The sequence below is a fragment of the Necator americanus genome, chromosome X (genome assembly GCF_031761385.1).
Source record: "Necator americanus strain Aroian chromosome X, whole genome shotgun sequence".
Taxonomy (NCBI): domain Eukaryota; kingdom Metazoa; phylum Nematoda; class Chromadorea; order Rhabditida; family Ancylostomatidae; genus Necator; species Necator americanus.
Window position 1 is genome coordinate 10,270,127 of NC_087376.1, and position 20,329 is coordinate 10,290,455.

A 20,329-nucleotide genomic window follows, 5' to 3' on the forward strand; every position below is an offset into this window, starting at 1 on the left:
AACCGTGCTCTTTCCTTTGAAAAATAATGTCGTCGACTTGGCTGATAATTGCCGAGTAGCATAACGTCATGCCGTCGATTGATCTCGTTACAGAAGCAACTATCTGGTAATGGTCACCAACGTGAGTAGCACAACAAAGTAATGAACGATTATATTCAAAATGGAGTGGTCGAAATAATCCACAGACAAAATCGAAATTCTCCTGGCATTACTGCATGCCACATTCCGGGGTGTGGAAGCCAGAAAAAGCAAAAACATCGAGAATCGTGTTTGATGTTTCCTCTAAGAGAGTCGGAAAGCTCTTGCTGAATGATGTGATCTACTTGAAGAATCCTTCGTGAACAAAATTAATGATGTTCTAGTCGCAAGTAGAATAAAACTTTGTATGGTTTTTTCAAACTTCTTCCTACAGCGTTTTATCGCTCCATTTCTATCTATTCTCTGCAAAAATCAATATGACAGGTTAGATGTGTTAGCGGCGAACAGAGACCTTTGTATCTTCGAGATATACCTTTAGGTACAGTTAATGTCTGCGAGGCATTATTGGCGCCTCGTTGATCGTTGGATGTCAGTTTTACCCACCTAGATAAGCAAAAAGAAATCCTTAGAAAGCGAAAAAAAAAGTAAGGAAGATAACATAACACCGATCAACGAGACATTTCTTGAAACATCTCTTGCATTCCCAGAGATGAATGAGTGTTTTCCACCTAACAAGTCGAAACAGGATAAATTCGTTTTCACTCGCATTTCTAAATGGCATATTACTTATACAAACCAATTTCACTCTTTCCTTCTTTTATATTAACTTACAAGCACAGTTTATGTAGAACTTCGAACAAGATCTAATACCAGGTACTTTCCTTTCCGTTCGATTTTAAAAGCGCATCATAAGAGCTGTAGGCGCGGCAAAAAAAATCGTCGTAAGAGCGGTAGACGGGGCGAAATGGGTGGGGAGAAACGGCGTGGGCGGGCGTCTTGAAGACGTAGCACATGAGGAGCAATCAGGCTACTGTAGCGATTATGACGGTATCAGGAAACGCGCGGTGCAATTAACGAAGCTCATTAGCCTCTTGGATACGCGGCGGCGCATCATACGGGTACCTCTTGACCGTTCCCCAAGCGAATCGGGTGCAGCCGATGTCTGTGCCAGCAGCGATCGCCGCTACGCCTGTCCAGGCGCACTGTCCATCCTTAGGCTCCGCCCACCCCTTCCACCGAAGACGCGAATGATACTTCTACATGGATACCGTGACAAAACGAGCTTATAAGGAAATGAAATGATAAGAAATGAGCCCCACAATGAGAAATCCGTTTGCAAATGAAGATTGCTCGATCAAAATAGCGACATATATATATATATATATATATATATATATATATATATATATATATATATTAGGCGAATAACTAGAGTGAAATGAGTAGAACTTGAATGCAAATCTTTACTCATACAAGAAGGTAGAAGTCGTAACTATTAGAATATATTTTTGAAAGTAGGTTTTCCCGTTATTCCACTCCATGTTTTCTCATGTTCAGAAAAAAAAAAATTTGTCTAGAAACAATCGTTGACCCGCGATCATACGGCGTCCTGTCCGCAAGATATGTCTCCAGGAATATTGTGTGCCTGCAAGACAATTTTCGTACTTGCCAGGACGATTACGCGAGTACGAATGGGATTTCAAAAACAAAGAAAACCAAGCTCTAAACTCTTCAAGTTCTGAATCCGATGAGAAATTAGCTATCTCACATCACTCCATCACACTTTTCCATCTACGCGGATTGCAATGATCATAACCACATTCTGGAGTTCATACACCTTTGGTCAATCTGCCTAGGTTCAGAGAGTAGATGGGCGGGGCATCCTACATGCGTAGCGGAAAGGTCCGCTGTCGCTGCCGACCGCAGCGCAGCCCAATTGTCGACGCACACAACTCATAAGGAGATATTCTGACAGCTGCTTTGAGTACCTCCTGATGCGCACCCAAGTCAAAGAGCTATGCTTGGATTCACTTGTTCAATTGGATTAAAGGAGATCAATACAAACAATGAAGATCCGGTAGAAAACAGGAAAATGACTTGGTAAAAGAGTCACAGAAATCTCCCGCACAAGTAGAAGGCGGCACGACAACTCGCTACAACTTTCGTTCAACTCGACGTATAAACTATATGGCCCTTGCGCTATTGTGTGGTGCGACTCTAATCCATCACACATCTGATGACGAATCGTTGGCCCATTCACGCGCCATATTCGCGTTGTCATGCACGCGTCGCGTGTGCGAATACGTTGACACCAATGCCTCCAGCTTCGAGTGAGGAAAGTAAAGAAGCCAAAGAATCGCAGCAAAAATCACCTCAAGTAGACCGTAGACTGATTTCGATATGGAGCACAATGACTGCAGAAGAACAGGAGTACAACCAAGGGCATCTCCAAACACAACATTTCCAAACAAGGAGTTTGGAGATGGAACCGTGTCTTCAATTTTTCTGTTGCCAAAAACTTGGGCACTCATCGTGTGGAGTAGAAGGTGGCATTATTTGTGCATTCGGTGATGCGGAAGATCAGCACTATTGTGATTCATGCGTGCAAATTTATGGGAAGGAGAGACTTGACATTCTCATAGTCCAAGGATGGTGCAAGCATTGCTTGGAGAATTACCCCGTCAATAGAGCACACAAGTTCGCTAGGAAGCCTTGGCATTCTGAACGTCTGAAATGTACGATAATCGAAGACCTCTTGTCGAAAGATGGAGGATATCATCGAAAAGTATGCAACAAATGGGACGCAAAAGCGAAAGCGAGAATGTGGATTCTCACCGCAAAGAAAGAACTTTGATCCGGACTCTCGGAAAAAAGATAAGCAAATGGAGAGAGCATCGATAAGTTCGACTAGAAAGAAATAATTGTTGTTATGTTGCAGGTATTTGTTTCATCTAGTAATGAATGTAGTATATTATTGGTTCATAAACATTGTTATCGATTATTTTGTTTCAGTTTGCATGGAGAATTAGAAGGGCAAGAATGTCGCGGTCGCGCGGCTGAACAGATGTTGGTACCTATATATCGAATAGGCAAGGCAAACGACGTTCGCGGGCGCCGCTCATCTCGGGACGTTCAAGTTTGGCTCTGCGCATTTCATTCTTTTCCTCTGAAATCCTGCAAAGCCTATCCGTCAGGTATCTAATACAAGCCACTAAAACACACTTCGGCGCAGATTTTGCTTCCGCGGCAGGCCACATTGGAGCAGAGCAGCCGGCGCAAGCTTTTACTGTTTACTATCCGCAATGGTGGGGACATGTAAGGCTTTGTCCTTGCTTCATTTCCTGTCGTCCCTTCAATGTCGTTCTTCTCAACAGTCCTGCATCACTTTTGGTACGGTATTGCTCCTTTTCAAATTTATTGCTACGTTGCTTATATGAAAGAGATGTGTTTCTACTACAAACTCCCGTTCTTTTCTCCTCAAGTGCGCATTCAGCTTCTATCGTCTCTTCAGAGTCGTTCTTTAGGTAAATATATATTTACTTTCGATACATTAGTGCTCTTTATTCAAGTTCATTTCTACGCTGTCTGTATTTAAGAGGTATGTTTCTTGTGTAAGCTCCTGCTGTTTCCTTTCATGGCTTTACGTTTTTATCTCCTCTCGTTTCTTCGGAGTCTTTTCTTACATTAGTCTCTCTTTACTTCCGATATGCTATTCCTTTTTTCAAGTGCTCATAGCTACGTTACTTATTTGGAAGAAATCTTTCATCTCCTTTCCGAACTACTTCTGGAAAAATAAGTCAACTACTCCCTAGAGTCCAATAAGAAAGCCCGCTTTCTCCTACCGCTACAGTAGGTGCGGCTACGTGTAGTCTGAAGACCCTTTTTTGGACAGTTTATCGACCGACTTTCTAAGAAGTGTCCGTGCTTATTGATTTCTGGTTTAATTCTCAGTGATTTTTTGCTGCAGTGGAAACTTCTTTCAAACAGCAAACAATGATTATAGTATCATTCTCCTACCACGGTATACATGACAATTGAAAATTGGTAGAAGGACAGTGCCCACTTGTTTCTCATTTGTTCCTTAGCGCTTATATTGAAAACTTTCTTTACTTCTTTAAAATTTAAGATTTGCGCGTATAACTTTTTCTTTTTTTTTTCTCGAGTATGTGAGTATTGATTGTGCAAATAGATAGGCGTAAGGGAAGATTTTCTGAATTAAATAAAATCTTCGATTCTTTGTTTGACATATAACTTTCTTTTGGGGCTGTATTTCAGTTTTGAACTGTAGAAGACAGTTTTACAGCAGATTTAAATGCACCTAGTAAAACCCCATTGCAGCTGTGAAACGTCTCAGCTACATAGCGTATACCAGCGTCGGTACTTACTTGGTTGTCAAGAGAGTTTTTGCGAATTTTAACCTTCAATTTAAAGGAAGCGTATCTCAGCTCTCGTCACCTCTGCGGAATTTTTTGAACCACCATTGTGCCGTACGTTCGTTGTTTCCCGGGCCTAACGTATCATTGATATTGCAAGCTGTTCCGGCAGCTTTTCAGCCTGGCTTAAAATGAAACAAGAATGAAATTTGCCTCTTGTCCATGACATATTTTAAGTCCTGAAAAAGGAGACCAAGTTATCTGAAAACAAAACGATTACTACGGCTAGATGGAGCGGAAAATACACTTGAAAATAATGTAATAAGTCAAAGTATTGTAACAAAATTTTATTTGAACTTGACAAGTTAATACATGTCTTTACCCGCCTGGTGGCGACGCTTTTTACGCAACGCATGGCCTTTTCATGCATTGACTAATGCATAGCTTATCTTCTCCGCGTAACTTTTTGCGCATATACCAAAATAAGTGAAATAACAATTCCTTTGCAATGAATCGTTGCGGAAGATGTTTTCCTGCTTCTATTCTGTGTCATCAAGCAGATGTGTTAATGTGTGTCGAAACATTTTCCGTTCAATCCGCTCCTTGCCTTCTTTCACACCCTTCTTGAAATTCCCTTCTCGATTGGACTCATCGAAAGCTGTCGCGAATTCCCAAATACGTGCTGTGTTCACTCACTCTCACAGCATTGTTGGTCAGCATGGGTTTCTTATCTAGGACGCACTGCGCAAAAATTCGTTAACTGCGTATTGAGGTCGCTCTAATAGTTCCACAAAAGTTCTCCCCGCCCTATCCGAATGACCAAATTCTTGGTGATCTATGCTGTGAAAACGGAAGTTTTCCCTTCTGACGATTACACTATCATGAGAAACAGTACCATCAACTTATCATGGTTTGAATCTTTCATGGGCTTCTTTGCGTGACCTTCTTTTGATTGTAACCTTTTTGCTGTTTGGATTAGAGTACCTGTTGAATTTTTCCTTATACAAATAATATGCTTAAGCGTCATTAGTACAGCACAAAGTCGACACGCTCCATGTTGTTGTCGGGTTCTGGCGTTCCACGAAACTGTAGTGGTGAACATGTGCATTACTTGTTTATACTGACCGAGATTATCTTCATAAAAACGAGCTTAAGTTTCTCACTTCCTTTGAGAAGCATGGTGTTGAATGGTATAGTCAGTTGTTTTAATTAGTGTGCAACTTTTCTCGTGCAATAGACGTGATTCTTGACATCATTGGAGACTGCAGCCGTTGTAGTATCATTACGTATTTTCATCTTATGAATTACTCGTTTTCTCTTAAAACGCGTCTGACGTTACTATGAAATTAAAAAATTTCTTATATTGTGAAGATGAAGCATTATCATTAATAGAATGTTATTAACAAATATGTCTCGCCCTCTATACTGAATGAGAATATTGGTTGAGAGAACTCCGAACCTTTGGTTCCTAGCCCAAATACTGCAATTTCATCAAACCATATTCAGATGTGGTGGGCAATCACACTTCTTCCGCTTGTATCGGTGCGGAAAGTCTTTGTATCTTCTCCCTTCGATAACTTTCGGATGGAATGTCCTAAAAAAGTGAGTCCTTCTTAGTGTTCAGGATCGTGTTTACTGAACACTTTTACTTTTTACTTTTTCATCGAGAGATAATAAGGTAGCCATTTTTAATTTTTCAAGACTGCAGCTATAGATGTCGCGATTAGGATGGTGGAGTCAGTAGGTGCGAAGAGACAAGATATTGTTCTGGATATGAGCTGTGAGAATATTGATGAGGTGGGTCGTTTGAGAAGATTCTCCTTCACTCTTTTAAGAGCGTTTTCTATTCAATCGTTTCAGCTCTTTCCTTGGGTCAATATTCCTGCTGGAATTTCTGAAGTTGAGCGAGAGGACTGTTATTATTCACACATGTTTGATCCAATTATAGACGAAAAAACTGAGTTTAGTTGTTACCGTCGAGAATACATGGCTGGTATTACACGCCTTACTGACACGAGGTTTAATCCATTACACACAAATCACAGTTTGCCATCAGCTAATACTACTTATTTTAGGGTGCAGATAATGTGTTGTCGTCTGCGCTCTCGTGACGAAAGCAACTGTCGAGAGATTTTTTTTAACAAGCCGATCGGTCCTAGCAAAAGTACTATCGTGAGGTAAGAGATTTCGTTCGGGCAAAATTTAATATAGCGTCCACGACCGTAACTTCTCAGGTTTTTTCTCCCATAGAATAATTTTTTTTTTGTGTGGACTAGTGAATGAAACAATTGGAGAAGAAGTTTTACTCTAATCCGCTCCTCACTGCTTACTGATCAATGCCAGAAAGAAGTACCATTTCTGCTTAAAAGCGCTTTAAATATTTTTGCAGTTACCACATGTAGGTGGGCAGTAATAATGTGCAATGGTCTGAAAATTGTCGTTACTAAATGTTATCACACAGAGATTCATTGTAGGTACGAAAACCAGTTGATTAATGCTATACGCCTTGACGGAGAATACTACATAGTGCGGTTTTGCGATCTGACGCCGAGAGATATAGGTATCTTTAGTAGGTATTTGATCTTCGCCATAGAGTTTTGCTCATTTACTACTCTACTTTAGTTAGTATATACGATGATGTCAAAACAACTGCCTCGCGGAGATATCACACCACCACTCCTGGTTTGCCGAAGCCCCATAGGTCAGTCAAACTGTGACAGTATAGCAGTATTCCTTCAGTTTTGAACACATCTCGGAATAATAATGTAGCGCTATGGGAGGATAGATAGTATAACTTATTTATAAAGTTTCAGCAAGATCAAGAAGGTCGGAAAGCTGGGGCCTACGAATAAACCCCTTCAATCAAGTAGGACTTCAAGTTTGGCACCTTTATTAAAACTTGGAATTCCTTCTTCTTCCACTTCTTCTTCAACTGCCACGACAACTTCACTTCTAATTGATTTCCCAACCGGAGGACTCTATTCGGCTCCTGAAACTGACAAAATTACGCCCACGGGAACTGAGAGTAGCACAACAGAATACGCAAGATCTGATGGTGAGCAGCTAAGAAAAATCAAACAAAACTCGGGAAGAAAACGTGGACAAGTCATACTATTCTCACTGGAATTTTTGAAAAATGTATCTTCACATAATTGAATTAATGGGCATCATCACAAGTTTTTTTATAAAGCCAATAATAAGTAAGATTAAAACTGTTATCGTTAACGATATTCACCCTGTCTAATTTTGCGAAGACATCCAAAGCTCAAAGGTGCTGAAAAGAAACGAGAAGGGTGAAAACCTCACCATAGCGGAGCAGCATTATCGAATGCCTCGCTTTTTGTTCATGCACGTCGAACTTTTTTATTCTAATTTTCCAGTTCGAAATTTCAACTGGAAATAATGACCTATTCTTTCTTCGTCTGCCTCATTCAGGCATAAAGGATAGAGTTCCGTCAGCTAACAATGTTTACGTCATTAGCGCTATTAGCCAAAACATCAGAGGTCACCTCTGACGTAGAATTGACAGTTCTAAAAGCTCTTCCTGAGTTTTAGCATTAGTAGACTCTAAGCCATAGACCATGGAACACAAAAGTAGTATACAGTAGTGTACCGAGCCTTGAGAGATACCTCAAATGGTAGTTTTGAACACAACTGAGTTCATCATTTGTTTGTAGGCAGTCAATTCAAAATTAGGAAAAATTGTCTAAATCGGCCACAGAAACGAGTAATTTGCCAAATTTTCTTTCGCCGGTGTTTTGCGCTTATTTTTGTACTTGTTAAGCTAAGCAGAGAAAGAACACGATGAGTCGATTTTCAGATAAATAGCTCGTTTATTTCGCCCGATATTTACAGGTGAGGAAGAATTAGTTATGAATGAAGGCTCACCTGGAAGGACACCACAAGTCCCCGACACAACAATCGGCGACATCTTGAGGTGATTACATACCTTTTGTCATTCTGTCCTGCTGTAGATTTTCTTTCTTAAAAGGCGTTCTTGAAGAAGCGGTGATAATTTGAGACGTGTAAGAGAGAAAATGACTAACAAAGGGGATTGAACCAAGAAATAAAAAGAAAAAAGAGGGAAGAAAAGGAAGAAGCAAATGTTAGCCGAATCAAACTGTAAAACATGAAGAATTCTACAGTATGAGGAGTTAAAACTTCTTCCTCAATAAACTCCTTAATTTGGTACTCGTTTGTCTTCTTTTTCATGCAGAGTGTTCCATTTGTATTTCTCTCTGAAAGCTTGTGAAATTGCAGAAGCTGCATACTTTTGATTAATAAACAACGTGTAGAATTGTCGTCACCGTTCATTTATATTCAAATATAATGGTGTCTCTGTAACGCGGATTTGCCAGAGGAGTCAGAAGGAACGTGTGAGATGCCTGACAGACCATGCCTGGGCAAAACCGTTCCAGCACTATAATATAGTCTGTTATATCTGCTATGTAAGTGCACGGCGTCACTGTCGAAATTTTGAATCTTATAAAGTGAATTGAGCATCATTCTTCTTGTTTCTTCTTTCTGCGAAAACCAGCTATTTCAGAAACGGGGAAAAATCATAGAGGCTGCAAAAATCTCGTTTTTATAAAAACTGTCGAAATTCTCTCTTATTTGGTCACTCGAAAACCACGAAAAGCGTCCTCCCATGTAAGCGCTTAAAGGCATCACCCCACGAATTTGAGGTGGTGCGGGTTTCAGGTAGGTTATGCCTATACACGATCGTAGATTATGGGGAGGAGGGTGATTCCGTCCATTTCTTCCTAATTGCCGTAAAAAACGACTCGGAAGATGCAAGCGTTCCAGGGCGCTACTTTCTACGACTTCGCTTGGAGCCAGCCTTGTGCACGCCCCACATCTTCCGGGCCGTTTTTTACGGCAATTAGGAAGAAATGTGCGAAATTACCCTCGTCTCCATAAGCTACGACCCCGTATGGGCATAACCCACCTGAAGCCCGCACTACCCCACATTCATGGGTTGATGCCTTTAAACTACGTTTTGCAAAGAACTCTGAGCAAGTATAGAGTCGCGAGAGTAAGGAGTTCATTTTAGGGCGTTGATACCTGCTCGAAGATAGGAACAAAAACGGAGTGGAGCAAAGTTGTAATTTTGACATCGAAAGAATTAACACTCTACAAAATATTAACTTACTATTTGAACTATTATCAAGAAAAAATTGTTTGCTCAGAAAAGTTCCGGGCAGGGTTTGCTATGAATATATCTTTTTATCAACCTTCAATGCAGTAGTTTCGTCAATTTCAAAAGAAAAGGAAATTTTGAACCTACATATAATGAGAGGTGCTAAAGTGTTCTGAATAACCTTCTGTTCACGAACGTATAGAACATTTTGTTCAATTTTGAGAAATCAATATGAATTTTATGAACACTTCTTCCTTCTACAGAGATATGTCCGCGGGATAAGCCAATGGCCAGATTGTGGAAATGTGAAAGTAATTAACGAAGGTTAGGGGAACTTTGCCTGTTTTCGGGACACATGTTTTTCAAAACCAAACTCTTGAGGTATACTTGAAATTACCAGCTCATTTGCTTCCGAATAGTTTTTCAAAATTCAATTTGCCTACTCCCAAGAGTTCCTACGCTTTGCGACAAATTTTGCTGACACAAGTTTGTAGCGGTGTTGTTGTTCCGGCACTCCTCCATTACAACCAATTCAATGTGTTGGAGATCTGCCTATTTATTAAGAAAACTAATGTGTTGTTTTCATCGGATTTTTGTGGATTTGGACACATGGCGTAAGTGAGTGGTGTAACACCAGTTTTAACAAAACAGTCGTGAATCAGTCCCTGACGGAAGGGAGACATTTACATCTAATTTAATAGAATTAACTGGGCATATTTCTTATCCACTAATTATGACCCTTCATATTGTCACTCAGAAAAGGATTTTTAGCATCATCACTCTGCAAAAAAGTCATCTACAACTGGAAATAGAAGTAAGTGCAAAGTAGGCAGGCTGCACGAGTTGCTGAAGTATGACGTTCTCAGGAAACATTATGCAGAACAATTTTGCAGAGTTGTAGAGAAAAGCTATGTCTATTTCCGCGAAATTTTGTCCTATCTTTTCTAGCTTTTTCAGAGCTTTAATACAGATTTATGCCAGATTTTTCTCTTTTTTCTTTTGTATTTTTTCCAACTTGCTTTAGAGAAAATCAAGGCACCTACGGCAGTAAAAATTGCAGTTAAGAGTTTTCTTTGATGCTCTACAGAAGTGTGGATCTATTACTCACATTACCGTAGTCATGAAGTCCGAAGATTCAGATTTTCCGGCTGCGCGTCGAATTGTGTGTGACTTCGAACCAAGCCGAGATTCCCTTCTTTCGTCAACTCACAGCGCATGCATAATAAGTGTAATCACAGAAATACTAGATGAATAAAAAAATTTTGAACATTTCCATGCTGACTCCGTTGACTGGCGACAAATGAAGAGGTTTCCGTAAATTTTTAAGCATGCCCCAGATCTTGCTTTGTCCATGCAGTTAGCGAAAGAGTATTTCCCAAAGCGCTCGTGGTTGTCGTTGCTCATATACCTCATCCTATACCAGTTATACGCTGCATCGTAAGGGTGTTGAAAAGGATCCTTATGTCCATCGATAATCAAAGAGCTTTTTTAAATGCACGGAATATAGTTTTTAATTGATTTTCGTGAGCTGTAACCAAGATTGGTATTGATCTTCTTTACTAAACAACAGCTAACGTTTCGGCGTTATCGCCTTCGTCGGAGCCTGGAAAAATCAAAGCCAAGAAAATCAATTAAAAACTACGTTTCAACATGCCAAGATTCAAAGACAGTCAGACATGGGCAATACTCAGAGAGGTACCAGCAAGCACGGGATATAGTTCACGAACTACTGACCTTCAGAAAAAAGTTTCAAAAAATGAGACACTATTGGATTTTTTGAAAGGATATCTTGCTGAATGTTCTCAGTTTTCAACGGGGAAATTTCAAATACGCAATCCGATGACGTCACATGCGTTTTTACCTCATAACTCACGTGCAGATTTTTCTCGCCTCTAGTTCGGTAGCGAATCCGTAATATTTCCTAACGAAAGTAACGAGGACGAAGACAATCGATACCATCTAAGCTCTAAGTTTTTTGTAGCTCAAGTCGTCTTTATGTGAAGTTTACGAGTTGTCTTAGAATTTCTGAAACAGGTGACTAAATATAGAAAGGAAGAAAGTTGAAAGAAGCCACTCGAATGGAAATATGGTGCTTGAGATCTTTTTTATGTCTCATTTTTCAAAGAAAAGAATTCGTACGAATAGATTTCTAAACCTGAGGATGATATTTATTAGCTGCTAAAAGCAGGAGGTTCTCATACATTTTTTTATAGACCAACGCGGTCATTAAGTGGAATATTTAATAAGGATAGATCTGGAACGTGTGCAGACGAGCAAGACAGATGAGTGCGTGTACCGTTCTCTGCCGTACAATAGTGTTATAAGTGACCAAGGTGATGAGCAACCACAACGGCGAGGACTATATAAAGCCACATTTCTTTGCGATCATCGGAGTCTATGATCGTGAAGGGGTGCGGCTATATGCATTTCATGGCTCGCCTCTTTTTGAACTGAACTCTGCCGCAGACAATATGAGACCAAACGCAGACAATGTTGCTTTTTTGCAGCGATTTTGATACGTTCTACGAATGCTTGTTCTGCCTAAGAATAATAACCTTTCAGGAAAAGATGGCATTTCTCGACTCTTTTTTAACACTACCTCAAAGAGGTTGACAGCGCTTAGTGCGTCGCATCTACATAATGAATTTTCAACGCTATTCCTTATAGACTAGGTGTTTCTTTGTAAAGCACATCAGTAATCGGAGCATGCGAGAAGCTTAGGTCTCAGGGTATGGGAAGAGCATACATCAAAATCTGTCTCGCGTAATAATTTTGCGAGATGTGTTTGCTTCTTCGTTTGTACGTCCACTAATTTTATTTTTTTTTTACTCTCTTTCTTCTTGAATAAGACTTCGGAGATGAGGATTACAAAAGTCATGTTTGCAAAATTTAAAGTGATGCTTGAAGAAGACAATTAGAATTTATGATTCGTGAACTAATTCTTAAGGGGATAGATTTTTTGCTGGAAATTAGGCTGAAAACATGCATCCGCAGGTTTTTCAGGGTGGTTTATTAATTAATTTTCATTTTCTTTGAATTCTTGATTTCAGTTTTTTTAAAATGAAATTTTGTAGAAGGCAAATTCGGTGTTGAATTCATATTCTCGATGTTTGAACTTAGAAGAATGAATTTTGATCTTGACCAAAAAATTAGTGATATCTAAGTAAGAAGAATTAGCCTTAGAGTTGGAGATTAAAGTTAAAATAAAAGCAGAAAGTGTCAAAAGAAAGTAGTAGATACGTTGAAGAAGGAAAGGAATTTCGTGATATGTTTTTTAGATGAGGCACACCATGAAACTGACTATCCTAGGATTCCCTGGTGTACTGCTTCTAAAAGAAAACCAGAAATTATAGAAACGTTTGATTTTTTCTTTCACGTAGCCTTCCTATACAGCTTAGATAAAATTTAAGAACTCTTTGGCGAACAGCCGAGGAGCAAAAAGCTATCTTTTTAAGACTTCTGAAGCAAGGCCCTAAAATTGGAACGGTATTATAGTTCGAGTTGCAACTCCTGCCATTAAAGGCATCACCCCACGAATCTGAGGTGATACAGATTTCAGGTAGGTTATGCCTATACAGGGTCGTAGATTATGGGGAGAAGGGTGATTCTGTCCATTTCTTCCTAATTTCCGTAAAAAACGGCCCGGAAGATGCGGCGCGTGCAGAAGGCTGGCGTGCCCCAATCGAACTCATTGTATGAAATAGCGCGCCGGAACGCTCGAAGCCGTATCTTCCGGGCCGTTTTTTTACGGCAATTAGCGGCGCATGCAGAAGGCTGGCGCGCTCCAATCGAACTCATTGTATAAAATAGCGCGCCGGAACGCTCGAAGTCGTATCTTCCTGGCCGTTTTTTTTTACGGCAATTAGCAAGAAATGGACGGAATCACCCTCCTCCCCATAATCTACGACCCCGTATAGGCATAACCTACCCTCACCACCTCAGATTCGTGGAGTGATGCCTTTAAGGCCGCGACAGCATCGCTTTCTGCTGTTATAGAAATAGAACGGAAAATCTTCATTATTCAATTATTATATTATTCATTGTGTTAGCACACATTCAGAGATAATCAAGTCAAATCTCCTGAACCAACAAGGAAGAATTGGCAGGAAGAGCGGCAAATAGATAAAAGCAAAGAGGCGCAAAATAGTGACAATGAAGAGAATGAAGAGAGCGATTTTTCCGAGAATACTAGAAGTAAGCAGCCATGAATGCTTTGAATTTTACCTTTTTCGGCATTTACTGATGTGAAAAGTCAACAATTTCAGTTTTTTCTTTCACACCGAGTACTTGCAGCTCTACCTGTTGCATCTACCATGTCGAAAGTCATTACCAATACAGTTACCGCTGCAACATTTGAGTCTTCAAATAGAAAGCGTGCTGAGCAAGGTTTGCAAGCTGCGACAAAGTGGATGAACACCAACACTCCGACGCGAAGTTCCGTTGAAGACATATCAATGGGTTTGTCATTGCTTGCAATAAGTAGAACATTGCCAAGCACTAGTTCATCCTCAACGGCAATTCTACCTCAGTTTTTTTAGTCAGTGACCTTTCCCAGCTAACATTTCATAGTGAGGAGTTTCCCAAATCCAATGAAAATAAACTGGCTGCATCAACAAAATTTTTTTCAACAAAAATTTCCGAAACTGAGTTGGTCAGTTAAGCTTTTCTGTTTCAGCTCTTTGTCTTGCTGCAAAATTCATCCTCACGTTTATATTCCAGCCTTTGAAAATGGAGGTATCAGGAGACAACTTCTTATTCTTGCATCCGATACATTCAGAGGAGCATCGTCACTCGCCTATCCAAACGCACAGGCCTTATGTTGTGAGCATACGTTTGTTGAATGAGTAGCGCTATGATTTTGTTTGGAGAAAATAATAATATCTAATCGAATGGGAAGTTTCAAACATAGTTTTGTTTACCTTAAGGCAGATAATTGGATGATTCTTATTTGTTCGAAAAAGTTTTTACTTTGTTGCTTGATGCACCGTCTGCAGGAATCTTCTTTGTTAATTTACATCAGTTTTCGCTTCGCTTTTTTCGCTTATTGAGTAGATTTTGTTGTTCTAACATCAGTGATGTTTTGTCGTAGTCTGTTGTGACCAAACACGACAGAATTCATATGGAGTAGCTTTTAATAAACTGCATAATATCGAGTAGCGTATATGTAATGTTTGTGAATTGACTCATCCAAATATTCAAATGTGCAAAAGTTCTTGGTAGCTGCCTCCCATGTTCACCACTGCATCAAAAAATTTAACTTGTGATGCAGAAGTGCGATACATTTAAAGAACTGAAGTATTTCGAGACAGGTTGTCAGTCTTGTTAGTCAGTCAGTGCTTTTCAAAGAACTTCAAACTTGTCTCGAAATACTTCACTACTACTATTTTTTTCCTAGCTAGCAAGAATAATTGGAATTGCCTGTCGTAAGCCTAAGATCTTCACTGTGATAAGTATTTCTGTGCATGAGATTTCATGTTCTGGTAGTTTATGCCAATTACAAGTACTAGAAGATGTTGAGAAGTATACAAACCTAGTCAGTTTGTCGTTTGCTCAGTTCACAACTATTAGGTGAAGTTGTTGAAGAAAAGTTCGAAAAGCTAAAAGTGTGGGCATATGATGTCATATAATAAGAATTTTAGTACTCTCTAATGAAATTTCGGAAATCAAGTATCAATCGGACCCATAAACTTCATATTAACTCATTTATGCATCGCAAAAAATCGAACTACAAATTCTGTTTAGGGGATCCCCTCAGAGGAAGATGAGATGAACGGAACACACAGTTCTTGGGCAACCACAACCGTAGAAAGTTCAGAACCGAGAAAAGTGGGTAATGTTTCCATTATAACAAAGTATGCCGTTAATAATAGTTACCCTGAAATTATGAGATTGTTGCCACCTAGAACAACTCTTCCTGTTTTGCTGGAATTTCCCACGTTTTGGAACATACCTAATCACTAACTTTGTTATAGCTATATCACCTTGATCATCTTGACTCCCGTTAATCTTGGAACTGGTCGAGCGGGCGTCAGTAATTCTTCCATTTGTTCCGATCGCGTGCCAGAGTAGCCGAGTGGTTCCTCTTTTCGCGTGGGACACGAAGAACATCATATTTTTCTTTGAAGGACTTCGTGAAGAATTCTGACCATCGGGTCGGCGGTCTTCCTGTAGTGCGCTTAATATCGCGGGGAATCCAGTCGCTCACGGATCTGGTCCAACGGTTGTCATTAAAGCGCATCACGTGTCCAGCCCACCTTATTTTACTTTTCTTGGCAAACGCGGTGGCGTCTCTAATCTTTGATCGCTGACGTAGAAGAGAACTTCGAATCCCGTCCCTCACTTGCGTGAAACGGGACACTCCTAGCATCACTCTCTCAATTGCGCGTTCAATGACGCTCACCGCGTTTTCTTCCTGCTTGCGAAATGCCCAGGTTTCCGAAGCATAGGTCAAAGCAGGAAGTACGGTGGTGTTGAAGAGGTGAGCACGGAGCCGGGTGTTCCCGGTCTTCTTCACTACATCCTCAAGCCGCTCGTCTCCTCCTGCCCAGCTCGGGGGTCAGGTCGTTCATCATGTTCAGTTCCCGACCCAGATAAAAGTAGCTGGTGCATTCGGATATGTTCGTTCCGTTGAGCGTGAATGGGCATCCGAGACCCATCCGTTCCGCAAGAACATCGTCTTTTGCAGATTCAGCTGAAGACCGATGCACCCACATGTTTCGTCGAATTCGGTCAGCATTCGTTCCGCTTGGCTGATGCTAGGTGTTATCAGTACGATGTCATCAGCAAATGGTGTAGCTGCCGACCATCAACCTTCACTCCCATGTCGTCCCATTCCAACGTTCGCATTGCGTTCTCGAGGGTGGCTGTGAATATTTTGGGTGAAATTGTATCACCCTGCCGGACCCACCTTTTTACGTCAATGATGATGTTCTTGTAGAATGGCGAAATTCCGGTCGTGAAGTTACTGTACAACTCTCGAAGCACCTTTATGTACTGAGTAGGGGCGCCTTGGTTGTCCAAGGCTTCCACGACCGCTTCCGTCTCAACTGAGTCGGAGGCCTTTTTCAAGTCGATGAAGGGGAGACAGAGCGGCATCTTGTACTCTCGTGATACCTCGATGAGTTTCGAAACAGTGTGAATGTGGTCAATCGTGCTGAATCCTTTTCGAAACCCTGCTTGCTCGCATGGCTGTCCTTCATCCAAGACTTTTTCAATCCCATTAAGGATCACTCTTGTAAAGAGCTTGTAAATGACGGACAGTAGGCAGATTGGACGATAGTTGCCGATGTCATGAGGATCTCCCTTTTTATACAACAACACGGTCTTGCTGGTCTTCCACTGTTTAGGAACCTTGCATTCCGACAGATAACGTGTAAAGAGCCTTGCAAGGGTGCTGATGAGTACTGGCGGAAGGCTCTTCAGGTGTTCGGGTCTTATTTTGTCGGGACCGGGTGCCGTACGATTTCTTACCGACATGATAGCATGTCGTATTTCGGACGGGAGAACCTCTGGAATGACTTGTCCATCTTCCCTCAGATGGTGAGGAGGTAAGTGGACATGACTGTCGAAGAGATCAGAGTAGAAGTCGTAGATGATTTTCTCCATCCCCCTTCTCGATACTACGGCTATCCCATTTGAGTTCCGGAGAGCACTCATCCTCATCTTTTAATTGGCGAATTCTCGACTGGCATAACGCTCTTCTGTCTTTGAGGTCTTCTTTTATCGCCTCTCTGCAAAGCCTAGCGTGCTCGGACGTGAGTTCTTGGTTCCCTGCTGCTCGTGCTGTTCCACGCTGACGTATCAGCTCAAGAGTTTCAAGAGACAGGCGTCTCTTGGTGGTTTTAAAACTCTCAGCCTTCTTCGCGCAGTCGTGAAGGTGTTCAACAAGCCGGTCCTATTCTTCGTCGATGTTGTCCATTGCGGAATCCTCCCAAAAGCCGGCTAGCGTAGCGAAGAGATCCCAGTTGATGATAGTCCTGGGATTTCTCTCTCTGAACTTGGCGGCTTTCTCTGCTCTCATTGTGAACAAAAATTTTCCTCGGAGGAGGCGATGGTCCGATCCCCTATAGAACTTTGGTACGACAGCGACGTCCGTCAGGCAGAACCTTTTATTGACGATGATGTGGTCTATTTCATTGCGGTACCCTCCACTGGGTGACTCCCACGTCCAGCGTAGAGAGGAGGGCTTCTCGAATTGCGAGTTCCCATGGATGGTCTTAATCGTCATGATGAACTTGGAGAGCCTCTCCCCCTGGTCATTCCATTGTAGGCCGACCTTGTAGAAGGCTTGATCTTCTCGGTAGAACTTCTCCAGGTCCATATAGAAAGCTTCGACTTCTTCTTCTTCGTAGCTTGATGTTGGAGCGTAAGCGACGAAGATAGTCAAAACTGGTGTTGAACCACATCTTCTCATCCGCAGACGTCCTATTCGAGTTGTAAGTTGTTCGAAAGAGTCGATGTTCTTTGCCGTTCTCGTGTTGACGAGGACGCCAACTCCACCAACACCTCTACTGTCACATGTTCCTGAGAACAGTTCTTCTACAGTTTCATATACGGCGTTGAGAGGGTGACGTCGTCTCGTCTCGGTCAGTCCGATGACGTCGTACTTGATCTTCTTGGTTTGCATCATCAGATCTTCGATGGCCGTTTCCGATGCAAGCGTACGTGCGTTATAAGTACAGATCGCCATCCTAGTCCTTTTCCGTTTTGGTAGCCTACATGACTCCTGCAACCCCGTCCCACCTGGCGCTACCGTACCAGGCTTTCCTCCGAAATCAGGAGACCCTTCTATTACTGTGTTTTGCGTAAAATTTTAAAACTCATGGGCAGGTTGCAAGCCTCTAGTTCCATGAGTTTCTGGGAGTACCGGAGTGGACATGTGGGACTTATTTGTAAGAGGCGACTCCAAACCGCATCCCTTGCACCTCCCAGTCACTTGATTGCAGGCTTTTGGCCGGACCGACGTGCGGGATACAAGTATGTCATGAGTCAGTCCTGGCTCAGCAGAAACAGGGAGTCCATCCCCTGAATCTACCTGCGTCTCTGGGCAAGCACAAGGTCGCTTTTTGTCCGCGATTAGCCCCCTATCCGCCACCCAGGGACGCGCCACGTAGCTTCGCGACTAACCGGCTGTGATCCCTCTAGTGAAGGAGATCCGTGGGTTATAGCTTTATGTTATAAGATGTATGAAGATGCACTCAAAAGACACCACGTGACGTTTCTGTTTTTTTTTTTCGTTGAGAGTTGTTTCCGTAATACTGTAAGCAGTCTCGAATGTGCTCGCGTATGATAGCAGAAATTTGGAAGCCATACGTAATAGTTACTCGAAACAAAAGAACGAGAGGAGGAAGAGAAGGTGTAGAAACTAAAAATAATTGTTATTAATGGAAGCAAACAAGGAAAATAGGAGAAGTGTGTTTTTTTTTCAGCGTGAAGTAAACACGTTTAAAAGGAAACAGGAATGAAATGAAGATGAGGGTGAACCATCAGGAGCAAGTAAATTTTAAGAAACTAAAAGGGAATTACATGAAAGAAGAGTCCCAGTGAAACGAAAGATTCGAAAATGACACAAATAGTCACGAAAATCTCAACTATGATACAAAAGTTCTACAGATTTTCTGAAGAATCGTCCAGAAAATAGAAAAAAAATGAAAAAAAGAAAATAATGCATTACTCCGCTTTTGCGAGTGTGCGTGCTACATTTCGAATAGTATTTGATTATTTGCTTCGCCGAGCGGGTGTAGCGCAGTCGGTTGCAAGTTCCGCTGCCTGCACGACCGATCGGAGGTTCGAGTCCGCCTTATTGCTCACCAAACCTTTCATTGCTGTGGGGTCGATAAGTTGCTATCAGACTTGTCTGGGAGGATAAGAACGCCGGCTTGACACATTAGCTAGCCCCTGCTAGTAATTCTGCAGGCCACCACACGTTCGTAAATCTCAAACGATTCTGAATGGATAAAAAGCGATGTAAACACGGATTGTTATTGGTGGGCAAGAAATAGGCAAGAGATCGTGGATTATGGAAAGCCGATCTGTGTTATTGAGACTTTCTGTGGTGTTCGCTTCGCTCGCCATCACTGATCAAACAAAATTAATAGTAATGGTATTTTCCGTGAAATTACAGTTGTGTTTTCCTAACAACTCTTTTTCTTCTTTTTTAAAATAAATGTAGGCGAAAGATTTCAAGGTATTCTTTCCAAATGGGTCAGTTCTACATTTAAAGAATATTCAAAGTTCAACTTCAAAAACTACTTCGATACCAAGATAATATAGACACAAAAGCAAAGCATTGCTTGAAAGCATTGCTCGAAGTCTGGGTTTTCCTCCTGTTTTTTTCCCATCAGTTATCACAGAACGAAGTGTTGAAATGAATTGAGCTCAACAACATCATCGTACTGATGGAGATAACGTTCCACGTCAGATCATGTAAACTGTTCGCTACTATTTGAGCGCCCGGTTTCATCCATGTTTCCACTTTCTGATGAAGGTGTGCTACCGACCTAAAACAAACCTGCAGGGGCATAGACACGCGGAGGAATCATATAGGTGAAAACCAACGTGCCCAGTGGCCACGGCAATGAAAAGGTTGTCGTGTAATTTACCCAGAACGTCCCATTTACCCTATCCATGTACACAAGGGGACTGCGCGATACTACTGCACCACGACGCACAATTCCGACGCCGTGGTACCTGTTCCACCCCATTATATAGCTCTGTTATGTTGACACACCAATTCGAAACCGCGGCACCAGTCGTCACCCTTTTGGGATTTCGTGACTGACACAAACATACACACAAACGTTACAGAAAAAGCCCGTTAATATCATGATCGTGTTAT

The 20,329-nt window shown here is 41.5% G+C and overlaps 5 protein-coding genes across 5 annotated transcripts; 2 read left to right on the forward strand and 3 right to left on the reverse strand.

The window, feature by feature from the left end:
- Window positions 1-2,293: 2,293 nt before the first annotated feature.
- RB195_022164 (uncharacterized protein) lies at window positions 2,294-2,833 on the forward strand (the record flags this gene model as incomplete). Its single annotated transcript, XM_064209193.1, has 1 exon — window positions 2,294-2,833. One exon carries the CDS (start codon window positions 2,294-2,296, stop codon window positions 2,831-2,833), a length of 540 nt encoding a protein of 179 aa, XP_064065074.1.
- A 3,025-nt stretch (window positions 2,834-5,858) lies between these two features.
- Window positions 5,859-15,497, forward strand: RB195_022165 (uncharacterized protein; the record flags this gene model as incomplete). The annotated part of the gene is made up of 14 exons (XM_064209194.1): window positions 5,859-5,954; window positions 6,054-6,149; window positions 6,213-6,370; window positions 6,428-6,529; window positions 6,827-6,912; window positions 6,975-7,053; window positions 7,166-7,407; window positions 8,208-8,289; window positions 13,553-13,686; window positions 13,786-13,950; window positions 14,031-14,143; window positions 14,212-14,313; window positions 15,235-15,318; window positions 15,465-15,497. 14 exons carry the CDS (start codon window positions 5,859-5,861, stop codon window positions 15,495-15,497), a joined length of 1,572 nt encoding a protein of 523 aa, XP_064065075.1.
- A 23-nt stretch (window positions 15,498-15,520) lies between these two features.
- RB195_022166 (uncharacterized protein) lies at window positions 15,521-16,205 on the reverse strand (the record flags this gene model as incomplete). The annotated part of the gene is made up of 2 exons (XM_064209195.1): window positions 15,521-16,032; window positions 16,079-16,205. The coding sequence occupies 2 exons, from the start codon at window positions 16,203-16,205 to the stop codon at window positions 15,521-15,523; spliced, it is 639 nt and encodes a 212-aa protein (XP_064065076.1).
- A 52-nt stretch (window positions 16,206-16,257) lies between these two features.
- Window positions 16,258-17,097, reverse strand: RB195_022167 (uncharacterized protein; the record flags this gene model as incomplete). The annotated part of the gene is made up of 1 exon (XM_064209196.1): window positions 16,258-17,097. One exon carries the CDS (start codon window positions 17,095-17,097, stop codon window positions 16,258-16,260), a length of 840 nt encoding a protein of 279 aa, XP_064065077.1.
- Window positions 17,098-17,386: 289 nt separating this feature from the next.
- RB195_022168 (uncharacterized protein) lies at window positions 17,387-18,181 on the reverse strand (the record flags this gene model as incomplete). Its single annotated transcript, XM_064209197.1, has 1 exon — window positions 17,387-18,181. One exon carries the CDS (start codon window positions 18,179-18,181, stop codon window positions 17,387-17,389), a length of 795 nt encoding a protein of 264 aa, XP_064065078.1.
- Window positions 18,182-20,329: the final 2,148 nt, after the last annotated feature.